At 35.5% G+C, this 26,695-nt stretch overlaps 1 protein-coding gene across 6 annotated transcripts; it reads left to right on the plus strand.

Moving 5' to 3' along the window:
* Window positions 1-215: 215 nt before the first annotated feature.
* Window positions 216-26,482, plus strand: MTIF2 (mitochondrial translational initiation factor 2). 6 transcript variants are annotated; one of them, XM_033125383.1, is made up of 15 exons: window positions 9,176-9,257; window positions 9,569-9,696; window positions 11,104-11,329; window positions 11,700-11,811; window positions 14,262-14,433; window positions 14,892-15,052; window positions 15,840-16,016; window positions 17,397-17,536; window positions 19,400-19,524; window positions 20,710-20,914; window positions 21,294-21,546; window positions 22,199-22,339; window positions 23,759-23,923; window positions 25,572-25,712; window positions 26,287-26,482. In XM_033125383.1, exons 3-15 carry the CDS (start codon window positions 11,111-11,113, stop codon window positions 26,457-26,459), a joined length of 2,184 nt encoding a protein of 727 aa, XP_032981274.1. In that variant the 5' UTR covers window positions 9,176-9,257; window positions 9,569-9,696; window positions 11,104-11,110; the 3' UTR covers window positions 26,460-26,482. The 6 variants fall into 6 exon arrangements, with proteins under 6 accessions (XP_032981275.1, XP_032981273.1, XP_032981274.1 ...); XM_033125384.1 differs by lacking the exons at window positions 9,176-9,257; window positions 9,569-9,696 and adding an exon at window positions 216-351; XM_033125382.1 differs by lacking the exon at window positions 9,569-9,696 and having other exon boundaries at window positions 9,114-9,257.
* The last annotated feature ends 213 nt before the right edge of the window (window positions 26,483-26,695 follow it).

Below are 26,695 nucleotides of genomic sequence, written 5' to 3' on the forward strand. Positions count from 1 at the left end.
CCCTAACCCCGTCTCTGGTTCCTGGGTCCAGCATGTCTGCCATTAAAGTAGAATCAGAGCTGTCAGCATCGTTCAATTTAGGGAATGTTGAAAGAGGTCATGCAGAGTACCTGACCTCCGGGAGACCCGTGAGCTGAAGAAGGCAATCAGGCTCCTCAACCCTTTCCCTGTACTTGGAACTACATTTCTCGCACTGTTTCGGTACTGGGAGCCACCTGGAGGAAGCATCCTTGACAGAGTAATGTGTTGCTGAGACCATCTGGACAGTATAGGTGACAGAACATTGTTAAGGCCTCTATATAGTATAGTCTTCAAGAATCTGGATGGAGATCTCATCTTGCATCCGCCTGGGTAAGTTCCCTTGCTAATTAAACCTGTCACCTACCAATCTGGAATGACCTGCCTCTTCGGGTTTCTGCTTTTCCTCTGTGTAGGGGAACTAGTTTTGGATTTCATCAGGGAAACTCAATGTCACGAGCGACTGCTAGGCTCACAGTCCGTGCTGCAGTCTCTTCCTGCAAGTCAGGGGGACTGAACCCCCCGAGAGACTCTCAGACCCCCAGGATCTACCTGGCACTGACTGAGGTTTCTGCCGTAGCCGTGACACACAGGAAGAACAGAGCATGTAAGATCTTAAATGCCTTTCAATATGCTCTCTACTCAAACATCAATCATCAATACACGAAACAGTGAAGCACCAGTCATCAATACACCAAACAGTAAAGCGCACAGAGTAATACAGTAATTGGGTAAAATAGAGTAATGAACCAGTCCCAAAGTCAATCAGAGTACTGGTGGGGCTAGGAAGGGTGGCTGGTCTGGCAGGTCGGTCCAGCAGAGGTTCGTCCCGAGTGGAGCAGAGCGGGGTGGAGGGTTTTCGGAGTAGAGTGGCAGCATGCTCACCTCTCAGTGGAGACGAGCTCTCTGAGCTACAAAAGTACTCAGTTCTTACGCAGTTTTGTGTGCCTTCCTGACATCACCTTATCAGGGCAGCCAGCCAGCGACCCTGACATCCTCTTATCTTCAATAGCAGACCTTGGAAGTATAGCTGGTTACACCCAATTACCAGGGCAACCGGACAGCTCCCTGGAGGTTGTCTGCTAACTTCTCTGTGCATGTCCAAAATGGAGTTACTCTTGCTCATTCAATATGGAGTCACTTTTGCTCACACAAACTCATTCTAACAGCTTCCAGGGGCGCGCTACACACTCCCAGAGGTTGTGAACCAACGGGGAAGAGGGGAGTGGGCGGGGGCGGGGGTCAAAATCCCATAATTTTAGGCCTTCTCAACTTTAAATTTATAAATTATAATTTTACATTTTACCTTTTCTGAAAGTTAGTTTTTGTTATTATTCATTGTTTTTTGCTATCTTGCAAAACCTTCACTTCTTGAATGAGGCCCGAAATTTCACGTTTGGGTTTCATTTATGAATGAAAGAAGGAAGACACAGCAAAGTATCTGAGTCGTCTTTACCGGCATGACAACATCCTTGGAGGAAGTTCTGAAAGAGGAGGAAATCAGGGCCAACTTGACAATTTCACCCAGCCATAGAACAATTTCTATCCAAGGCCATAGAACAATTATAAAATTTCTCAGCTTAACCCACCTCTTAAAACTGTTAAGCTATATTTCCCTTCAAACACTCCATCCAATTCTTTGATTTCTGATTATAGAACCAACAACAGGTACTACACATGGCCACCTAACTTTAGGTCAACAACAAAAGCAAACATACCACATTGCAGAGTGTTTAGAAAACATAGACAAGGGGGAAAGGATCACTCGGAACATTTTTTCCATGTTTATTATTCCCCATTGGGGAATTAGCTTTGTTCATGTCTTGGCTCATTGAACTGCGGAATGAATGTTAATGGATTTCACATTTATTTACATGAGGTCTTTATATAATCAAGTTATGTGCCTTTTGTCATATAGCCAAATATTTTTCACTTTTCCCATTTAAGGAGAGATTTTTTTTTAAAGTCTGGTTTTATCAACAGAAGTTACTAATTTTTGTGTAAATAAATGTCATTCTTTTGTTTTAAATTATACTGATCTAAGTTTAGAAAGCTAACATCTGGCAATAGATAAATATTCAATATTTTCTTTTGTATTGTCTTAAGAACACTCAATTAATTTAAATTTTACTTTGGCATGTAAAGTGTGGCGTCATTCACTTTTTTCATTAGGTATCTCTAGCATATGAAATTAGAAAGCAATAGAATAGCAAAGATCACCCATTTGAAGATAAGGCGTATCCCAAATTATCATCCTTAAATACTGGAAGACTTTCAAATATTCAAATATTTGAATATCCAAATCTAGTCATGGTGACCTGAGAGTAAACTGGGGAAAGAAGAATTGGAATCTGATTGTAACTAAGAAATGCAAATTATGTCCAAAAGTAGGAAAACATTAACGAAGTGTGGGATCTCCATAACAGCTACAAAAAGAGGAAAAATCGGCAGTGGCATCCAGCACATTATCTAGGCAATGGGGTGTTCTGACCTAGAACTCCCTTTGGAATTGAACTGTCATCCATCAGTTATATAAGACATGAATCTGCCCCACCACATGACCCCCTTACTCCCCACTACCACCCTGCTACCCCATAGCTAATCCATAACAGTTCAGTTTCTCAAATCCTTTCTCTTCTCACCACCTCCATCACCCCAGCCCAAACTACTATTGTTTTTCCCCCTGGTCTAGACAAATATTCTCTTAATTTTTAGTCTACGTGTAGTTGAATGACCAAGTATTCTGCTCCAAGCTAGCCTTCCAAAGATTTTTATCATAAAATACATCTAAATCTGTCTATGGTAAGAAGAACCTCATGTTACTGTTAAAGAAAACTACCGTAACCCAGGTTCAATGCAATATTTATTTATCACACATATATGTCAACATTGTATTAGATACAAAAGAAATGCTATCCTGGCTTTGTCCTCAAAGTAAACACAATATCAGATTTACATTGGAAACAACAATGAAACAGATTAAGTTCAAATTATCAGTATGAACTTGACGAACTAGATATTTGGTCACAGAACTTGAATATGAAATCTCATGATTCTAGGAGAGGAGTGATAAATGCAGGTTACCAAGTTATTTTACAAACAGGGTAAGACTTAAGTAAAAAGTCTCACATGTAAATAATTTCCAATTTTTTCATATTGTACATAAAGCTATGATAAATATCTACTTTTCTATATCTGTATATCTTTGCATAATTATTTCATTTATTGCTTAGAATAAATTTCCAGTCTGCAAAGTTACACAGTTTATACGTTTAAATTGATAGCTATTGCCAATTGCCCTCCAGAATGGTTTCATCAATTTACAGTATGAGAACATTGTCTTTTCCACATCTTAATTAGCAATTATATGATTACCAGAGTCAAGGCTATTAAATAAGCTAACGTGCTTTTGCATTGTTTTTAAGATTTATGAAAAAATACCAGTATCACTTAAGTTTACTGATGGAGGATGATATATCTATACACGTTAAATACTAACTTAATACCTTAAAGCTTAAATACCAGCTTCTCCACCAGCATGTAAGGAAAAGTGCAGGGGAATGCAGTGATTTTTGTTTGCTCTGTTCCTGAGGGAAAGAAAGTTGAGTTGAGGTATGCTCAATTAGTCTCAAATTTAGTAACCAAATCCATGTCCTCAGAATCTGAATAAGTAACGGGGCAGAAGAAAGGCTCAAAATTGCATGAAATGAGCGCCTTTCACAGAAAAGCAGTAGGGAGGAAATGTTCCCAATTTACACCCCTAATTGATCATATATTATGAATGCTTTCCTAGTTGTAACTTTTCTTTTAATTTTGTTTTTAACATCTTGACAGTACAGACACTTACAATATTTATGTAGTCTAGTCCAGGTTCTCAAAGTGTTGTCCCCAAACCAACATCATTGTCATCACTTTGTTAGAAACAAATTCTCAAAGCCCTTTCTCACCCCTATGGAATCAGAAACTCTGGGCAGTGGGCCAGTGTCTGTGCTTTAACCAGCCCTCCAGGGGATTCTGATGCCAACTTAAATTTGGGAAGCACTGGGCTAATCTAACAGTTTTTCCCTATATTGTCTGTTTTTGGAATTATGAGTAGAAAGGTTTTCCCCACCTAAGTTTAGAAATGATATCATTTACATTATCTTCTAATTTTTATCATTTAAATATTTAATATGAAATTTCCCACCAAAAGAATATAATCTCCATGAGGATGAGAGTCTTCATCTATTTTATTTCTCTGTGATTGGTACATTATGGGTTCTTAAAACATATTTATTATTGAATTAACTACTTAATTTTGATGTAAGATGAGATACATCCTTTATAAAGCTTTCCTTAAAACAATAAATATCAGAAAACTATAGTTAGCCTTTCAATTAGTCTGGGTGGTTTAAAATGGCAATTGATAATCCTAATTAGAATAAACTTAATCAATGAATGTGTGGTGTACTGGGGTTGGAATTCTTCATTGCATTACATTTTTGGTTCTGGTTCCTAAAAGAGAAAATTAAATCTCAAGGGACTCTTAGTTCTGTTAAGAAAAACTATCCAAAAGTTTGGAAATAGGCAAAGGGATTATCCTGATTTTTGTCTCATAGAAAAGATAACCCCAACACTTATAGCTTTATTGTGCTGCAGGATATTAACAAATTTTGTATATTTATTAGCAATCTTATTAAATTGCTTATTAAGTCTTATAAAATTTTGTATATTTATTAGCAAGCATTCATTATTTTAGCCACTCTAAATACTTGGCACTTCCTAGTTCTCATTGAATGAGTCTTACCATCCTGCTGGTTCCCTCGTCAATGAATTAAATACATCTTTAGACATATGCTCATTTAATATTTATTTAATAGTCATATTTTTTAACTTTTCAAAAATAATACTCTGAATTTAACCTTAATTTTTTAATAAAGATATTAACCAGAAAGGTTAAGTGTCTTATGCAAAGTCTTAATACTAGTTAGTGGAGGAGATGGGACAAGAATGTAGGAATAAGGAATGTAGGTTGGTAAGAGTACAAACTTTCAGTTTTAAGATTAATGAGGTCTGAAGGTCTAATGTATAACATGGTGACTATAGTTGATAAAACTGTATCGTGTAATTGAAATCTGCTAAGAAAGTAGAACTTAAATGTTCTCACCAAAAAAAAGAAAGGTAAGTATGTGAGGTGATGGATATGTTAACTCAGGGGGAATCTTTTCACAAATGTATAGGTATATCAAATCAGATTGTACATTTTAAATATCTTATAATTTTGTCAATTACACCTCAATAAAGCTGGAAAAATGAAACCAAACATTTTATAATAAAAAACATTTTTTAAGAGATGTAATTGTGTAAGAAATCAGTGAAATATAACTTGATAAGACTAAAGAGGAACCACACAAAAAAAACTTTGTATTATTTGGATATCAGTGGTAAAGACACAACTATCTCATTGCTGATCAAAATCCAATTCAGATATCTTTAATGAGTATTAGTATGGCTTATATTAGAGGTTCCTTGAGATTAATGTAATGCTTTCCATAAGTACTATACAAAGTTGTTACTCTTATTGTTTTACATAAAGATAATTGTTACTTTAATGGAAGCTGCAATACTAATGGAAACACAAAGATTTACCATATTTCATGGAGTATAGGTTGATATCAAATTTAAGCTAAAAAATGCTAATATTCCTATGTCCAAAAGGTAAAATCTCAAAGCTGGTTGAGACCCTAAAGGTCTTTCATTCCACTTCTTCAAATATGGAAGTGGTTAAGAAACAGCCTCAGAATAAAAAAGACATGAATTTAGGTCGTTCTCACCCATCACTAAGGATATGACCTGGGCAAGTTACTCATCTTTCCCAATGATAAGCAATCCCTTTGGTTTGTTAAAACTGATGTACAAAAATAAGACATTGTTTTACAGTATTCAATCTGACGATGACTATAAAGCATTAAGCACAATGCTTCATTCTTAGTACATCAAATGAATGATAGCTATCATTTATGTTATTATTAAGGTTTAGTCATTTTCCTCAAAGCCACACATTTAAAATAATTGACCTTACCAAAATGTGATATGGGAGTGTTTGTCAAATCAACATCAAGGAAAACTGAATCATCAGTGGGCCTCAAACCTGCTAATGTGCCAAGAACAACTGCTGTATAAAATATTAAGTACAGTAAAATATTTATGTGACTAGTACATAATTGGCAGTTAAAAAAAAGATAGTTATGATTATTACCATTACTGATAATTTTAGATTGCCATGATTCAGGTTCTCAAATATTTTCTAGTTTTAAAAATCCTGGCACTATTTCTCTAGCAATTTATAATATATTGCAGGGTTTCTTGCTTTATTTTGTGGAGCCAACATATGGCAGTTGAGACAAAACAAAACAGATTTTAATCCTGTAATATTGAACTGCCTTATTACAGCCTTGATCGGCTTTTCTTTGGAAGATACTTAGTTCTTGTGTTCATTGTGATATCCTCTTCCTAGAACAAGCCCAGTGAGGTGACGATAGCTCCTTCTAATATTGTTGTGCCAAAGTGCACAGGGCAGAAATTCATCCCTTGCTCTTCTTGAAGAAGGCATTTTACCCCTAATTATCACCAAGAACTATAGTTGGTCTAGATATTAAAGTGACCTAGCTCCTTCAGGGAGCACTCATTCAAGAACTTGAAAGGCAAGAAAAAGTTGGTAAAGGGGGTAAGTTGAAAGGCAGAATTAACAAAAGTTCAAGCCATTTGCTAGGGAAGCTGTAATACAGCTGCTTCTCTCTTTTCATTCATTCATTCATTCATTCATTCATTCAGACTGTTGTTTGGATTCAAGTTTGCTCATTGAGTGTGTGATGACCTATCATTTCATAGTTCTGAGAAATGGGTCTCACCAAGAAGATGGCAGTGTGATATAATATTGTGGTTAAGTAGTAAAGATAAAAAGCAGCATTTATAGTATGAATTTCATTTATATAAAATTGTACATGTACATGTATTTATACATAGAGATAAATGGAATGATATTCACTAAAATAATAAAAGTAGTTATCTCAAGAGAAGTGGGATTTAGAGTTTGATTCACTTTCTCTTTTAAAAAATAAACTTTTAATTTTGGAATAAATTTAGATTACAGAAAAGTTGCAAAGATAGTGGAGTTCCCAAATGTCCTTCACCCAGTTTCCTCTGTAAACATGTTATGTTGTGGGATTACAATTAACTAAACTACAGATTTCATTCACATTTCACCAGTTTTTCCACTAATGTGTTTTCTGTTCCAGGATTCTATCCATGCTACCACATTGTATTTGGTTATCGTGCCTCCTTAGTCTCTTCTGATCTGTGATAGTTTCACAGTCTTTTATTGCTTTTCATGACCTTGACAGTTTTAAGGAGTCCTGCTCAGGTATTTTGTAGAATGCTCTTCAATCTGGGCTGTCTGCTGTTTTCCCATATAGCAGGGTTATAGGCTTCTGGGAAGGATCTCTTCTGGTTAGAGATGGACTGTTCCTCATAACAGCATTTCAGGAGGTACATGATATCAACATGACTTCACTGGTGATATTCACCTTGATTAGTTGGTGCATTCTCTGCTGTGAAGTTACTATTTTCCCCTTTCCAAGCTCTATTCTTTGGAAGCAAGTCACTAAGCCCAGCCCACACTCAAGGAGAGGGGAATTAAGCATTATCTCCTAGAAGGTACATTCATATATTATATGGAATTCTTCTATAAGAAGGATTTTTCTCTTCTCCCACTTTATTTATTCAATCATTTATATTAGTATGTACACATGTATACTTATTTGACACTTTGGGTTATAATCCAATACTATGTTATTTTGTTACTCAAATATTTCCATCTTTGGCCATTCGGAGCTCTTTCAAGTTTGCTCCTCTGTTCCTTTAATTGCCCTTATCCTTTTTTTTTTTTTTAGCCCATTCTTTCTGTATTGCTTCAATTTTCTGTATTAGCCTGCATTATCTTCATGATTAGAAAAGTATCAGTTATTTTCACTTTAATATTGCGGAAAGATGGGACCACTACTTGGATGTTGTAACCAACCAATTTTCTGCTTGTTTCTCAACTGCTTGGCAAGGTAAATAAGAGAGCAAAGAACAAATTCTTGCAGAAATTGTACTTCAGTGGGTGTTTGTGATTAAATAAAACTACACTATTGGAATGAACTTCAATAGTTTTCAAGTGTGTGGGTGTTAGATTCATAAAAAAGATTTCCAGGACAGAGGATTCTATTTGATCATTCAGGAATACTGATCGCACACCTTTGTGGTGGGCACTGGGGAGACAATAAAGAGGAGGCAGCACGAGTTAGGAGGTCAGATTATGGGAGGGAGGTAACACTTAAGTATGCTTTTGGGTAAGAAACTTATAACCATGTCATTAGCCTTGGGTAGTGTGAGTCCTTGAGAACAGATACAAACAATAGTTACACTCTCGAGAAGTGGAGGTGGTTGTGGTTAAGGGGATGAGCCAAAAGACATGTCCAGTCAAGGTGCAGAAATGCTCTGGGAGGAGGCTGTAATAGTCACATCAAACTCAGTACGAACCAGGTGCTCTTCCAAACCTAGTCTATGAAGTAGCCACTATCATTACCATATTGCAGAACTGAGGCACAGAGGGTTTACATAACGTCCCGAAGTATACACAACTGGGAATGAGTTGGGATTGGAACGCACTCTGGCTTTACTACTTCAAATGCTACTTACACGAGGCGACTTTTGAAAGAGAAAGCGCTCCTTACCCAACACTAACTGGTTCTACCGCCACGTTGCCTTGTGTTTTTCCCTTCTCGTTAGGTATGTGTCTTGTAGGGTCCTATCATGTTCCCACATTTCCCTGTTTAACTTTCCCTCGAGGGTAGACACCCGAAGCCACTTACAGCCCCAGAATAGCAGTAATTTACTTCTAGAAAAGTAAGGGACCTGCAGATGCGATAGCCCGACGCGCGGCTGCCCCCAGGGAGAGGCTACAGATTGAACTAGCCCTCCACCCCCACCCCGGCTAGGTGCCCACCAGAAGGACCTCACACAGCCCTAATCCTGGCGGCCGCAGCGACTAGAACGAATTCGGACTTCCAACTTCCGGGAAGAACTGCTTCCGGCGGCACCGGAAGCCCGGTGGGGATCGTTTCGGAGCCGGACTGACCGACAGTCGGTTCTCCCGGGCGTAGAGGTGATCTCTCGGTTTCAGACTCCAGACGCTCCGGGCGTTATGTAGGAGCTAAGTGAGTGGGGTCCCTTAGCCGGGTCGTCCTGGGTGGCGTATATTGTTTGGCCTAAAGTGTCAGTGGCACAAACCATAAATATTGCGCTTTCGGAAGCTTTTCCATAATGCATGTATTCCTTGCGTGTACCATTTTTAGGCATATGAAAGCGGTATGCAACCAGACGCAGCGGGCTGGCTTGCTCTCCCGGCGCCGCGGCAGGTGCGGCCCCCACGTTCCAGCCTCACCTGTGCCCAAGGCTTTTTGGGCTGGGGTTCGAGGCGAAGCCAGCCCGGATCGTACTTGTTCTACAATGTCTTCTTACCTTTCAGATAATTTCCAAGGCTTCCAACTCTTACATTCAGACACCAAGGCAACTACGTATTTCCAACATCCGTTTTCAGATTGCATGAGTATCCTAGTGGCGAAAGAACACCGATTTGGGAGTCACAGAGCCTTGGTACTAGTCCTAACTGTCATTCACTAGAGGTTTGACATTGGAGAAGTTTTTTTTGTTTTTTTTTTAGACCTCTGGACTCGCATTTTCCTTTTCTATAAAATGAGGGGCTTGGAATAAGTAGCAAGTAAGGTTCCTTAAAGTTTTGACATTTGGATCATTGCCCCCAATGTGTTTTTCTAATTCCTGCCTCAATTACATATCTGTGCTTTGGTTAATCTCTGTGTGGGGCCTTTCTTCCCTCTCCATTAATCTTTGACCTTGTCAATTCTAGTTTGACTCATAAAAAAAAAATTCCTAAGGAACCCTGTGCTTTGTGAATACTCTACTTCTTAGTCCAGGGACATGTACCTAAACAAGATTTTTTAAAATGTGCCATTTTTGAGGTATTTATTGTGCCTGAGAATCATATTGGAACACTTTAAAAGACAGTGACCTCTGAAGGAAAGGACTTGGGCTTATTAAACTTTGCATCAACCACCTCACACGCACTACCTGAAAGCTGGTGCTCAGGAAAAGCTTGCTGAAAAGAAAACATGTATTTCTTACATTATTTTTGTTGCTCCTTCCCTTAAAAACTGAAAAAACAAAGTTGTAGCAATGCAGTCTTGAGAGCACAGTGAAATAGAAGATTCAGGAGGAAAAGAACTATACTACTGAGTTCTAAACAACACTGTTGAGTTCTTTCTCAGTATTGGCTCAATAAACTCTTCTTTCATTCCAAGAAAGGTATTCAAAAGGCATATTTAATAGTTATTTATTGGGTGCCTTTTTCCCGCTCTAAAGCATCTTTTTTTATGGGGTGGCGGTGATGAGAAGTTGGGAAAATGTTGAAGGTGGAAAGACAATTCCACGTAGAGGGAGCTTATACAGTTTTAAAAATTAGATGACAAACCATTGGAAATTACAGGTGCGTCAAAATAAAAGCTTGGGAGGTAGAAGTGAGGGGACTATAAGAGTGTAAGAGAAGTGAGAAGTTAACAGAGGTCAGATCATGAGTCCTTATATATCATGTTTTGAAGTTGTACATTAAACGGGTGATTAATGGGGGGCCACTGGTGGGTGTTTAGGGAGAGTTAATGAGTTCAAATTTGCATTTTAGAAAAATTACTCTATTGTGATTTGGTCAGTTGATATTTCAAGAGTGAAAAAAAGAACCCTTTATAAGTTTGTTCTTGTATTTCAGTTCTAACATAGTAGGGCCATTAACAATAATAAAACTTAATATCTAGAGAGCAGTTAGTATGAAATCCCAAGTCTCTGACTAGATTGTGAGCTCTTTCAGGGCAGAACCCAGTTTTATTCATTGTTTTAACTAGCACACTGCTTTGCATGTAGTACATAACTAACTAATATTTGCTAACTTGATTTCAATATTAACCAAAATATTATTTTAATACTTTTTTCTAGGAGAAACATGAACCAGAAGATACTGAAAGTGGAGAACTTGCTACGATTTCACACTATTTGTCGGCAGCTGCACAGCCTGGGTCAAAGAAAAACATTATCACAGTGGAGACATGTGTTTTCATCTGCTTGCCCCATGTGGACGGCTCAGCCTTATACCCGGCCCTGGCAAACAGATGCACTCTTTGGGGCTGCTTTATCTCAATATAGGCTTCTAGTAACAAAAAAGGTAGTTACAGATTTCTATCAGTTACTGTATTAATTTGGTCTGAGATGAAAGTGCCTAGAGCCATGAGTAGAAATCCATTTTGAGTATTTTGTCATTTACAGAATCTTTATTCTGTAATGCTATACTCCAGGCAATAAATTTTTGTGAAGAAGGGAAGTTCTGGTTGTTCAATAATGCTAATTAAGTTGATTATTTGGAAATTGGTATATAGTAGTGACTTAAGGATGTAAGATTTTAAATTTAGTTTGAGGTTTAACTACTTATGGGAATGTTAATTGGTAGAAATAGGATCTGTGATTATGGTAGATATTCCAGAATAAATTGTCACTTAGAAGTTTTTTCTTCTTCATACATTCTGAATTTTTCATAGGAAGAAAGATCACGGAAATCTCAGTTATCTTCAACAAAATCTAAAAAGGAAGTGGAGGTATGGATTGGAATGACTGTTGAGGAACTGGCTAGCGCAATGGAAAAAGATATAGGTGAGCCAGATAATTTTATAAGGCAAAATAAGGAAACATGGATTACTTGGTATTTTATTTGCTGTAAGACGAAGCCATTCAAAGATAAAAATTAGACTGGTGGTTTAAAAAGATGTTAAGTCATTCCAATGTTTTTCACTTTAGGTCACACACTCTTAATTCATTTCTTGGCTTTTTGCCAAATATAGTTTTCTAAGATTTTGCTTCTAATAAAAGTGGAAATGATTTTCTTATCTGAATTAACTTTTCTTTCTCAGAAATTCTGTGGGCTATTAGACTAAGTGCAAAGAATGTTTTTTGGACTGAGGGACCATATTTATATTCATTTACTTTCCCTTTGTTTTTCTATAATTTTCTGATTTCCTTTTTTCACTAATTTTGACAATATCTGTAGTGCCAGCAGAAAAAGTTATAGTAATAACTATAACTTTTAATAATATTATTTTTATTTATAAATGTATAGCATCATATTTTTATTCTTTCATTACACCACTGATGTATATTTATTACCAGTTTAGGATTATTGGAACAAAATTTGAGTTTTCATCATAAACTGACATTAAAACTCAGTAAACAAGGAATAACCTACAATTGTAGCAAACTAAGTAACAAGTAAAGCAGACCCTTGGGGAAAAGAAAGAATTAATAATCACTCATAATTATTGAGCTGTTACTATGTAGTAGTACTTTATATTTATTAACTCTGTAATTCTCACAATGCAGGAGAAGTAGGTATGATTATTATCCCCATTTATAGGTTGAGAAACTGAGACATAGAGAGGATAAATAATTGCCCAGGATTACACAGCTAATATGTGATACAGCCAGCATTTAAACCCAGGGAGTATGGCTCCAGAGCGCATGCTCTTATCTACAGACCAAATTATTTATCAAGAATTACTATTTTGTAAATTATATCAGAGTTAGAATTTTCATATTTCCTGCCCAAAAGTGTTACTGCTCTTTGTGCATATACATCCTTACAAAGAACAGAAAATTAGGACATTGTCTTATTTTTATAACTTTGCAGTTGTATTATGTAGTTATTTTATAACCAGAAAACTTTAAGAGAACAAATGGATATAGTCATTCAGAATTTTTACAAGGAAAACTGTATTGATATGATTATAAATAATATTGATAGTAGGCTTGATTTTAAAACTTTATTTTTGGCAATTTTCATACATGTATGAAACCAGAAATGATAGAATAAGCATAATATATACATAAGCCAGTGACTACAATTATTAATAAATCATTTAATCCTAAATACTTCTGTATCTATTGCTAAAAGGTGAGGATTCTTTTTTAAACATTACCACACACACACCCATAATCATAATAATCATAATAATTCCTTTGTATCATCAAATAAATAGAATAATTAAAATATAAATTTAATTGCACAGATCAGTGCTCTAAATCCGAAATTGTTTTGCAATGATTTAAATAAAAGTTATCTATTTGAAGCTTATTTACTTAGTTAGATACCGTATGTGTGTTCATATAGTTGGTTTGGGGATTCTGTATTGGTGAATTCTCTAAAGTGTATTTGTAGCCCCCAAATCAATACTCCCAGTGCTATCTATGCATTCACTCCCAGACATATGCAGAATGGTGAAAAATTTGAGTTGCCCAATCTCACATTTCTAGCTGAGGTTCAAGGAGGCAACACTGCAATTTTGTTTCAACTCTCATACTGTAAACAAGTGTCACTTTTGTGGTTTATTTAATGCCACGCGTTTTGCATTTTGGTGCTTTTTGTTGGTGATTTCACTGTTTAAAATGTCCCCTCAGCATAGTGCTGAAGCTATAATGTGCCTTACAGAATACTTATCGAATACATGTGTTCGATAAGCTTTGTTTGGGCATTACTTAGTGCTACTGGCTGTGAGTTCATTGTTAATGAATCAACAGTATAGTAAATACGGTGTCTTTAAACAGAAACACATAAAACAAGGTACGTATTGATCAGCTGATGAAAATGTGACCAGAGGCTAAAGGAACCTAACCCTGTATTTCACCTCAGAACAACCGTTCAGTATTTGCAAATTCAGTATTCATGATGGTTTTATAGAGCATGAGTACGGGGAATAACAAGAATTGACTGTATACACACACGTTTGTATGTGCATGACATAATCTAACTAGAACTAGACTGTGATAAACTACTCAATATTAAATGTATACAACATGCAATTTAATGTTTTATTGATGGCTCAGATGGTTCATAAGGTATGTCAGGGTTCCAAACATTTATGAATATGCAGAAATTCCAGTTCGTATATATGCGTCGTATTTTAAAGATCATTTTCTTCTTAGCTTCTTTGTGATTTGATATGTTGTTCCTTTCACTGAGTGTACTGTTTATATTGATATTTAGTAATAGAAGTCGCTTTCTTAAACATTTAATTTTATGACCCTAAAAGGTTTTATCTTATTCCACCCAGATTATGTGTATGAAGCTTTAATGAATACTACTATCAACATAGATTCACTAGAAGCTGACTCACACTTAGACGAAGTCTGGATCAAAGAAGTGATAAAGAAGGCAGGGATGAAGTTAAAATGGAGCAAATTAAAACAGGACAAAGTCAGAGAAAATAAAGACGCTGTGAGAAGGTAAAACATCACCATATATATTGTGGGAAGGAGACCACATCGTTTTATTTACACTTTTTAATGGAAAGATTTTTCTGAAAATTTATTTTGCAATTAAAATGATATGTGAGTATAGGTTAAACTTTTCTTCAAAATGCTTAAAGCATCAGGATGTATAGTCAGGTTATAAAACTCTAAGAGTCATTTTTCTTAGTTTTCCAAGTATGTATATTGATACTGAATTTTAAACAGTTACCCAGTTCTGCTCATTGTTACGAAGATGCCAACTGTAGGTTGGCAGTCATATATTTTTGTCATAGTCATTGTATGTATAGAAGAGGAAAATAGTTATACTAATCAAAGCTGAATGTTGGGTTTTATGGTTAATGGTAGTTCAGAGAGATAACTGCAAACCAATTCACCAGCTATAACATGTTTCTGATGTTTAAGAAATGAAACTCCTTTGCTGTTAATTGTAGGCCCCAGGCAGATCCAGCTTTATTAACCCCAAGGTCCCCAGTTGTTACTATAATGGGCCATGTTGATCATGGGAAAACGACGTTACTTGACAAACTGCGAAAAACTCAAGTGGCAGCAATGGAAGCTGGAGGCATCACTCAGCACATTGGTGCCTTTCTTGGTATGAATGCAAATTACCTTACAATGTGCTTGGGAACCCCAATATTGTTTTTGTAAACCAGGTGTCATTGTATGAAATATACATATCCAAAGTAAAAGGGACTGCTAAAGGCTAAAGCCATTGGTTTAATGAAATGTAGAGCAGGTGGTTAACAAAGGTTATTTTATACATTCTACAAGAAGAAAATTGTATTACCTTTTTATACTAGCCCATTCTTAGTTTGGTTTAGTGAACTTAAATTCTTCAATGCTTGGTTGTGATAATGTTGCTAATAATAATTAATAGCTACCATACACTGTGCAGCCAGCACTATTCTGAGCCCCTCATACGCTTTATTTTCTATCTTCCAAGCAGCATCATGAGGTAGGTATTAATATTGCTACATTCAGACTCACATCCTGGGCTACTAAACATATACTAAATTGTCTTTGTTGTTCAAGGCAGTTGTGCAGCCAATGTTTGCTAATGTAGGAGTGGCTGCCTATGTAGTTATCAGTGTATTCTCTCTCCAGTATATATATCAGTTGGTACCCTTAGGCAAGTGGCTACATTCTGTAAAAACGAAGTATTTTTGTTTGAATTTTTACATGAAAAGAAAACTACAGGTCTCACTGGTGTGTTAGCACTTTTTGTTATGAAATGTGATCTGTATAGTTCTGATTAAGATTAATGGAAGGAATAAAATTATTTTAAAGAATTATTGTGTTTGATAATGTCACATGTATTCCTACATATTAGGGAAGTGCATATTTGAGTTTTCAGTCTTTTTGGATTTCTGTTTCCACAGTCTCTCTGCCTTCTGGGGAAAAGATAACCTTTCTTGATACTCCAGGACATGCTGCTTTCTCAGCAATGAGAGCCAGAGGTGCTCAGGTCACTGACATTGTCATATTGGTTGTAGCTGCAGATGATGGAGTAATGAAACAAACTGTAGAATCTATTCAGCATGCCAAGGATGCTCAAGGTACTGTGTGGCTGTGGCGGGCTGACGAGAGTCACTGTTCTGGGGCCATGTGCATGGAGCTCATTTAATCTTCATGGCGATCTGAGGATTATTATACCTCAGATGATGGCTCCAAGACAGCTGACTTGTTTTCCCACAGACATAACTACTAAGAAGAGTGTAGACAGGATTCAGTTTGGGACTTGTGATCACAAATATAGTCCTTCTTCTACTGTTTACTTACTTGGTATAGTATGAGAATATAGCAGTCACAAATAACTTTTTCTAAACCTTTTTATCATGGAAATTTTAAACAGATATAACAGTAAGAATAGAATAATGAACTTCTATGTCCCCATCACCTAACTTCATTAGAAGTTGCAAAGTGGTGATATTCTAATTTTGTTATTCCTTGTTCATTCATCATCTGGACTTCTCTAAAGAGAAACTTCCCCCTCATCTGCTTTAAATACTTATTTGGTCAAATGTATAAAGTTGAAACTTTTGGAAAATTACTTGGCTATTTTCTTCCTTATTTGTCTCTATTTAAAAATTATAATACACACACATGTTCTGCACATTTATTCTTATTCTGATATGACCCTGTACCCCCTGAGAAAATACTGTTGCCTTGAGAAATTGTACCTGATGGAGAGTATCATATTCCCCTCGATTTGTTGGCAAGGAGAAAAGAAAAGGTTGAGAATCACTGATCTAGTCAAATTCTTTCATCTCACGACATGAAAATTAAGACCCAGAGAGTGGCAGGAACTCCCCTCATTGCAGTTAATATGCAACATATCCACATTTGGAATCTGATCTTCTAGCTTTCAGTGTTACTCTCTTTCCTTTTTAATTCCTCAAAATTGCCTTTGTGGAATAGACTGTGCTTTTAATGATTCTAGGGAATATAACAAAAAGAAGAGAATGATAAATTTGCCAGGGATTCCATAACAAAGCAGTTAGTTGGTTGAGGTAGGATAAATTCTTTGCATCATGCTTTCTATACCTGTTCTCTTGGTCCCTGTTAAGTTCCACCTCATCGATATGAAATGTACTTTTTAATAATTGTAGATTGTGGGTTGCATAGCTTTCTTTGTGTCTGTTTTCAATTTCTGTTCCTTTGATACCTGAAAAAATTGCAGAGTTGGTGAAACCCAACTATCTCCAAGCATTATCTCCTGGAACTTTGTGTCATTTCTGTAATGAGAGGGAATGTTTAGTAATGACAAGTAGAATATAAGTACATCGTAAGTATGTGGATCTTTTTAGGTCTTGTATTAGATAAGTATGATGCATTCACTAGGTAAGAGAAAGCCAGAAAAGGTTGGTGTTTTCATTGTGAATACCTGGAATTGAAGGTATCATCATTTGCCCTCTTCTTAACTCTGTCTCTTTCAGTGCCCATTGTCCTTGCCATAAACAAATGTGACAAAGCTGAGGCTGATCCTGAAAAAGTGAAGAAAGAACTGCTGGCTTATGATGTGGTGTGTGAGGATTACGGAGGCGACGTCCAAGCAGTGCATGTCTCTGCACTTACGGTAAACGCAGGCACCTCATAGACGACGTGTTCACATGCGAATGTACATAGTACATTGTACCTAAAGAACATTTCGACATACGTAATTTCTGTTGTTTAAAAGTTCTGTAGGTAAAACTGGTATCATTATCCTGGTTTGGGAGATTAGAAATTCAGCTCAGAAAAGTCAGTCACCAATCCATGGTTACATAGCTGATCAGTCTAAAATCGGGTCTAAAATTAATGCTTTTCTTATTATGAGATACTTAGAAGAATAAATGGTAAATGATGTGAGGATGGGGTAATAGTAAGCTAAAGACTGTTTTAAGCAGAAATGAAATCCAGTTGGTAATAAAATGCTTATTTTTATAGCAAAAACCATGGAATGGTCGTAGGGCATTTAAGAGAGATTTAAAGAAATGAAAATTGCACTAATACAAGCATGAAACATTTGGGTTCACTTTGTAACGATTGACTGAATGTTTCAATGAATTAAATTATAAGTTTTGTAATGTTATTTAAATTTCCCTTTACCAATTTTTTTTTTTCTGGTTGAAAAACATCAAGAAAGCTCAGTACCTGCTTTGTGACAGCAGTTTCCAATTCTCTTATTGTATACAGGTTGCTGCTGAGTAACACTTTCCTTTTTTGTCCACTCTTATCATATTCCCTGGTTTACGCATATTCCAGACTTTCTTCCCCTGATCATTCACTGGAGGATGGTACTATATTTTGCCACCTTCCTCCAGTTCAGTTTCATTTTATCTTTATTTTTCATAAATTTGTTAACTCCAAAATGTTTAGAAATTATGCCTCCATTAATCGTAAAACCATGCCTCTTTTTCTCTGAAACTCATCAAATGCCACCTTTGTTCTCTTTCTAATATACCTGCAATTGCACTCTGAAGGCAAGGTTAAAACATTTGAAGGCATGGCTACCTTTTTTGCCTGGATACCATCAGATGAGTAGGTACATGTAAGCTGCTTAGGCAAATTTGTAGGCGTGGCGGAGATGATTCCTGGGGAATGGAGGGAGTTGGGAGAGAGGGGCAGGGAAGTAAGATAAGGCCTACTTTTCCAAAGTAGATACAGAAGACTAGGTCATGCAGAGAAACAACCCCAGTTCTGCTTTTCAGAGCAGCATTTTGTAAATTGGAATAAATACTAGGACTGAGTAGGTAGGTAAGCAAAGTAGTCATTCAGTTTTGTTTGCAGTTGTCGCTTTTACACTGTAACAAATGCGAGCAATCTCTTAGCTGACAGAGAGCATGGAAAAATCCCTTGCCCATCATTTCCACTTCCATCACCAGTTAATCAACTGCATGATCTTGGAGCCCTAGAAAGCATAGTAAACAGATCATTAAAGGTGAAAGAATCATCTAATCTAGTCCTTTATTTTATAATTAAGGAAAGGAGATCCAGGGAGATGAAGTGATTTTTCAGGGTTGCACATTTGGGTTGTTCAAATGGATCAGATGAGAAAATAGATGTGAAAGCTTGTTCAATTGGATAGAACTTCAATGTAAAGTAGCATTGTAAAGAAAGTGAGAGGAAGCAAATTATAGAGATAGATGGAGGAGAGAGAGAATGAATGAAGCATGTGTTTTCAAAGGATATTAACAAGCACCTCTGGTGACCACATTTTTTTTAAATAAACATATCCAGTGTTGCTTGCAAGACCTGTCCCTGGATCAGATTTTTTTGCTTATCCTTCCCTGCTTCCCTCCCTTTCTTCCTTCCCTCTACTTGGGTAATTCATGCTTTTCATGCTTAAAGAGAAAAGTACAATATAATTGTGAAGATTATTTGGCTTTCTGACCCTGGTACGTACATTTATAGATAATATTTATTAATGTATATTACATTTTTTTTGTTGTTGTTAAAGGGTGATAATCTGATGGCTTTGGCAGAGGCAACAATTACTCTTGCAGAAATGTTAGAATTGAAAGCAGACCCCACTGGTCTAGTGGAAGGAACAGTAATAGAATCTTTCACAGACAAAGGAAGAGGGTAAGACTGTTAAAATGCCTGCTTTTTAATAATTTCATTCCATTGTCTTGTGACTTGATTATGTAACAATGTATTTTTATTGCCTGTTACTGTTAGTCCATGAACAACATTTTCAATAGTTTTGAAAACTATTTTATTGCACTAGCACACAGAACACAAAAATGTAGTTATTAGTAGACCACAGCAACTATCTTTATACATCTAGTAGTCATACTTAGGTGACTTAAGTAGTTCAATTTTTTCCCCCCACTGACTTAACTGAATTGGTAAAGCCTCATGGACTAACATAAATTGGAATGAAATAGTAATTATTATTTTAGGGTTTCTAAATTCTTTATGTCTTTACCCGTTAACATATAGGAAAGTCTTTCGAATGGTGTTCTCTTCGTTAATTTCCCTCTGTAGCAACAGAAGAGGTCTTCTCACTGCTTAACAAATTAATTACAGAGAAGGGATTAGGATTCTGTCCAAACACTCAGCTATCTGCATCCATTAGTACCATAACCTTGTAAGAAATGCTTTTTGTGTTTTGTCTTTAAAAATTTTTTTTTATTGTAGTAAAGATGCATTACATTAAATTTACCATCTTAACCATCCTTAAGTGTACAATTCAGTAGTATTAAGTATATTCACATTGCTATGTAACAGATTGCTAGAGAATTTTTTTATGTTGCAAAGCAAACTCTATACCTGTGAAACACTAATTAAATTTCCCTCTCTACCCTGCAGCCCTTTGTAGCTACCTTTGGTAGCTACCTTTCCATTTTCAGTTTCTATGATTTTGACTACTTTAGATACTTCATATGAGTGGAAACATACAGTCGTTGTCCTTTTTGACTGGCTTATTTCACCTAGAATAATGACCTTGAGGTTCATCCATGTTGTAGCATGTGACAAAATTTCCTTTTTGAGGGGTACATAATATTCCATTGTATGTATATATTGCATTTTCTTTATCCATTCTTCTGTTGATGGACATTTGGGTTGCTTCCACCTTTTAACACTTGTGCAATGTTTTTATAGTACGAAAAACTGCTTGAGAAGTTGAGAAGTGGTGGAATTAACCCTGTGGTTACTTGCTATATATATATTTAATTCTCATAAAGATATATTTGCTTTGCTTAAGAAAATGCTGTTACATCCTGGTTTTGGCATTAAGAATACATCCTTTTATTTTTATTTTAGTCCTGTTACTACAGCAATAATTCAAAGAGGAACTCTGAGAAAAGGCTCAATTCTGGTTGCTGGAAAAAGTTGGGCAAAAGTACGCTTAATGTTTGATGAAAATGGAAAAACAATTAATGAGGCCTGTCCCAGCATGCCAGTGGGAATTATAGGCTGGAGAGACCTCCCTTCTGCAGGAGATGAAATTCTTGAAGTAGAATCTGAGGTATATTAAGCTTAATTCCCATACATTAGATATGATATAACAATTTTAAATATTAGTCTCTGGTGTCATACAAAGTAAGTATGTTAATGTTAACAAATAATTCTAGACTATAAGGGGCTATGAGAGGGCTAGGGGTGCCATTTTAGAATTTGGCTATAGATTTCTTAAACATTTGAGATAGGATTTTTTAATTAGATAATTTCAATTATACACAAACACCCCAAATTAAAGTTTTATAAGTTTCTTGAAAGTTATAAAATTAGCGGTTTTATATATGAGTTAAGCTAATTTCATAGTGGAGGAAAAACACAAAGCTTTTAACCCAGCAGTTACTGGTTTCTGTTTAGTTAAATAATGCCTATTTTTTTAACCTGCAAAGCCAAGGGCACGTGAAGTTGTTGACTGGAGGAAGTATGAGCAAGAACAGGAGAAAAATAAGGAGGATCTGAAAATGATAGAAGAAAAGCGAAAGGAACACCAAGAAGCACATCGGAAAGCCCGTGAGAAGTATGGCACTTTGCACTGGAAGGAGAGATCATTTATGAAGTACAAAGAAAAGAAAAAACAAAAACTCTTAAAGCCAAAAGAGAAAGCTGAAAGAGATTCAAATGTACTTCCTATAATTATTAAAGGTGACTTTTAAAAGATTTTACTTTATAACTCACTTTTGGAATATATGTATTTCTTAATTCTTACAATTAGTGCCATTAAATTTTAAGCCAAAATTATTTCAGTATTTTGGGGGATACTTTTTTTTTATTGAGGTGTAAGTGACATATAACATTTTATTAGTTTCAGGTATATAACATATTTTGATATTTGCATGTATTGTAAAATGGTCACTACAATAAGTAGTGAACATCCATCTCCATAAATAGCTAGAAAATATTTTCTTGTGATGAGAACTTTTAAGATCTACTCTCTTAGCAACTTTCAAATATACAATACAATATTATTAACTATAGTTACCATGCTATACATTACATCTCTGTGACATATTTATTTTATAACTAGAAGTTTTTATCTTTTGTCCCCCTTCACCTTTTTCATCCACTTCCCACTGGGGGAGATTTTCTTAGTAAACATTTTTCTTGCTGATTTTGTTGTTAATATACATTTGATCCATTATACTTTATTAAATTAAGTAGACATTTACAATGCTAAACCTAAGTAAAAGTGGATTTAGTGGTAAATGCCATTCCTACTATAGTTGTAAATAGATTATTGTCATTTTGTCTTAATGCTAACTTAACACCAATAATTTGAAACTTTTGCTGCATTTAGGTGATGTTGATGGTTCCGTTGAAGCCATTTTGAACATTATGGATACCTATGATGCTTCACATGAGTGTGAACTAGAATTAGTACATTTCGGTGTGGGTGATATTAGTGAAAATGATGTTAATCTCGCTGAAACCTTTCATGGTAAGGATTCCATTTCCTGTTTGTTTAACTGTGTTCCCTAGTAAATACTGTGAATGATTTGCTTCTGTCTTTTGATCCTTGCCTAGTTACACCCAACATTTACCCCATCAGCATCACCCTTGCCGTTGCAGTCAAGTCCCAGCTACTGACTGAGGGTGAATGGGATGTGCAGTATTTCAGCCATAGCTCCACTTGTACGACATCCTTGGGGAACTATTTCAAGCCCCAGTAGTGTTTCTAGATTATTATTTTTTTAAAGGTGCCATCACTTCCTCCTCTCTGTGCTCCTCCCAGTTCCCCACTCAACCCAAGGTTGGTTGTCTGTATCTTTCATTTAGATTTTTGAATGCTCCTAACATTCTAATCAGCCTGTTCAGCACTTTTCTTCATCTTTTTCTTTTGGCTACCTGTTTTGTTTATTGATAATTTTACAAATCATCTCTTTCTTAAAGCTCCTTTTAGCTTTAAATGCCTAGAAGGCAAGGAGGGATTGTTTACTAGTCGGATTTATGATACACAAAAAGGGGATTCTTGACTGTCTCTTTAACTAGGTCTGACACCTAGTAAAGTATCAAAACTGTTGAGTGATTAATCATTTAGGAAGGAGGTACTTCATGATCTGAGTTGATTAGAATTAAATGTTACCTTTACTACTGAAAAGGGATTTTTGGTATTGCTGGTTAATTCAAAGTATGTTATAGGAACTAACTGGCCTAGCACTGTTCTGTGTAATATAGATAGTGTATTGAATGATTTCTTAATGATAAGACTTTCAAGATGGTTGTTTTTCTCTTGATTAAGCTGATTGCATTAATTTTTTTCACTTGTTTAAGCCAAGAGTATTTTGCTTTTTCTCCCCAAGGTATTTGCATTTAAATACATTATTTGTTCTTTGGTAAAATAGCTTCATGGAACTTCTATAATTTCTTAAATGACTCTTGAACTTTACCAATTAAGTAACTATTTTTGAGCACCTTTTGGGCAGCTGAATACGTAGGAGTAAATCACAAAAGTTGTAGATAATAAGATTATAATTTAATAGAATTATTAGTAAAATAATAATGTAGTATTTCAGTCCTAGTCATTTGTTTTCTTGTTTCTCTGGTATAAAAATCAAAGCTTTGTTTAGCATACTGTCATGCACATTTATGGGCTCTTAATATTTCTTAAATGAGTGGATTTAAAAATCATAGAAATTTTTCTTATTAAACCAGCCACAATAAAATTTATAAAATCCTTTTATTAATTTGAAAATTTACTAGTTTCCATGAGAAAAAATTACAGAATTTCTCTTCTCCCCTGCTTGCTTTTAATTTATGTAGAGGAAATAAAACAATGTAGATTTGAGTTTCTGCTTGAAAGACAAATTGTTTAATGCAGTATTTGTGCTACTTCACTGATTGTATTTTTGCTTGCCAGGTGTTATATATGGCTTCAATGTGAATGCAGGCAATGTTATCCAGCAATCGGCTGCAAAAAAAGGAGTAAAAATTAAACTTCACAAAATCATTTACCGTCTTATTGAAGATTTGCAGGGAGAATTGAGCAGCAGATTGCCCTGCACTGTGGAAGAGCACGTAATAGGTGAGTGTTAACTGCATGTAACTTTTAAACATTCATATCTTAGGTGCTGTAAATAACAACTGAAAGCGAAGTTTAGGGGAAATGTATTTCACTGTTGAAATAAATTTACTCTTCCAATACATATCCTGTGTTCTAGAAAAAAATTACTATATAAACATTCAGTGTAACTTCATCTGTATTATGAACACTGCTCTCTGCAACACGTTGTGCTTAGGCCCTGAGGATACAAGGCAAGTAAGGCAGTAAGAACTCGTCCTCAAGTTTAGATATGAACAATTGTAATATAAATTAGACTAGGGTGGGAGGCATAGATTATCAATGTGTTGTGGAAGGAGCCATTGATTTTGTCATGGAGCTGGCGGAGAAATCCGCCACGAGAAGAAAATTTATTTTACTTTTAAGTATTTAAAAATGTTCTTTCAAGCATATCCATTGGCCAAATTAAAGGCTAAATTTACTTAAGATGACTGAATTTTTTCATATATATATATATATATATATATATTAACTTTTCATTTTGATGATAGGTTTAAATTTCCAGAACAATTACAAGAAAAGTATAAGGAACTCCCTCCCATGTGCCCTTTACCCACTTTACCAATCGTTTACATTTTGCCCCATTTGCTTTATTCCCCCACCGTACACACAGAGGATATTTTTTCTGTACCATTTGAGAGTAAATTTGAGATACTATGTCTATTTGCCAATAAATACTTGCATTTCCTAAGCACAAGGATGTTCTCTTATAAAACCACAGAACCGATATCAAACTCAGGAAATTTAATGTTAGTACTATTATCTAAGCCACAGTCCATATTCAAATTTTGTCCATTGTTCCAATAATGGACTTTGTAAGTATGTGTTTTACCCCAGCCCAGGATCATGGATTACATTTAATTCTTCAGGTTTTTTTGACCTTGATTTTTTGAAGTGTATAGTCCAATGACTTTGTAGAACATACTTGAATTTGGATTTATCTGCTGTTTCCTCATAAGATTCAGTATTTGCGTTTTTGGTTTACAAAACATTTAAGATTTTCTGATCTACTTAACATGTTCATACAGAAGTTTGTGTTCTTATGCTAAGAGCAATGTGGAAAACTATGAGTGATATGTTTCGAGGAGCAAGCATACAAATGACACTAACCCTAGAGAGTTGGCACATTGCAATGTGTGATACCATGTCATTATTGGAGTTTAACTTTTAGTCTGAAAAAATTAAGCTGAGTCACAAAATAAGTAATCTTAAATGGATTTAAGTTGCCAGTGGTAAAATTCAATCAGGTAATAACAGATGATCTATTCAAGAAAATATATTGAGGCACTGTTGAAAACTTCCATAGAGCAGACAGGAATTGTACTATTATCATCTAGTACACTTTATTCAGCCAGAGTTCCATTTTTCCTTCATTCATTCTTTTGGTAAGCACATGTATTTTTATGGTTTTCTTTTCCAAGGATATCCAAGGATTTTCCTGTTATTTCTAATACTGGTCAGGAAAATAAAGTTGGGAGTCAGAAAACTAGGACTTCTTTCTATGAATGAGTTTGTATTTTTCTCACACTTTTAATTCTGCCTTGTATGTCAGAAATTATGTATTTCTCAGAACCTTTTGTTTACTGTATTTAATATTCTCTTCTTCCTAAAGGTGAGGCTTCTATACTAGCTACCTTCTCTGTAACAGAAGGGAAGAAAAAAGTTCCTGTGGCTGGCTGCAGAGTCCAAAAGGGACAGTTAGAAAAACCAAGAAAATTTAAATTAATCCGTAATGGACATGTTATTTGGAAAGGTAAGCAACATCAAAATGTTTCTATTGTATCATCCAGTCACCAAAACCTGGTGATTCTGTGTAACCACGTGAAATCTGTTCATCTTTCACTCATAATCCTAGTTCAGGCCATTCCTTTTTGCTAACTCACAATCTTGACGGATTCCCTCCCTTACTAATTCTTATGACTCCACCGGTTAGTCCCCTAATCTGATTTTCTCAGCTTCTAAAAATTGGCCCCAAACTACCTTTCCAACCATGTCTCCTACACTTCATCTACTTGCTTACTTCCATCCTTTCTTGACCTTTTGCCTGCAATGTCTTTTATCCTCGCTTATCTCATTCAAGTCCAGAGTACAAATCCCATCCTCTGCAGTTAGTCCGTCTTTAAAATGGAAGATTTAGTATCTTTCACTACAAATCAAATTTTTCCAACTTCATTTCTCTCTGGTATTTAGTCCTATCATTTAACATGACAGGAGTATAAAATTTTTAAGTTTCAGTGTAATTTTCCTCTTAACGCCAGACTACATAGCACTTAGTAGGTGCTTATTATTTGTTCAATATATAAACCTTAAGTTGTTTTTTTTTTAAGGCTCATTAACCTCACTGAAACACCATAAAGATGACATTTCAATCATCAAAACTGGAATGGATTGTGGTCTCAGTTTGGATGACGAAAAGATAGAATTTATAGTTGGAGATGAAATTGTTTGTTATGAAGAAAAGGAAATTCTAGCCAAGACCTCCTGGGATCCAGGATTTTAAAATTAAAAATGTAAAAGATTAAATGTCTTTCTTGCTTTATTACAGAACTAGTTCTGCTTTATTGAAAAATTCAAAATGTACCCAAGTAGTTCTAAACGTTAACTTGCATTAACAGTTAAAATGCTACAGAAATAGGGAAACTTAAATATTTAAGGATGCCTCCAACTAGAAATCCTGGTATTAAGAAAAAAATGGTAAATTAGTTATTGGCGTATCATTGAATTTAATGGTCAGAG

This window comes from Rhinolophus ferrumequinum, chromosome 13 (assembly GCF_004115265.2).
Source record: "Rhinolophus ferrumequinum isolate MPI-CBG mRhiFer1 chromosome 13, mRhiFer1_v1.p, whole genome shotgun sequence".
Taxonomy (NCBI): domain Eukaryota; kingdom Metazoa; phylum Chordata; class Mammalia; order Chiroptera; family Rhinolophidae; genus Rhinolophus; species Rhinolophus ferrumequinum.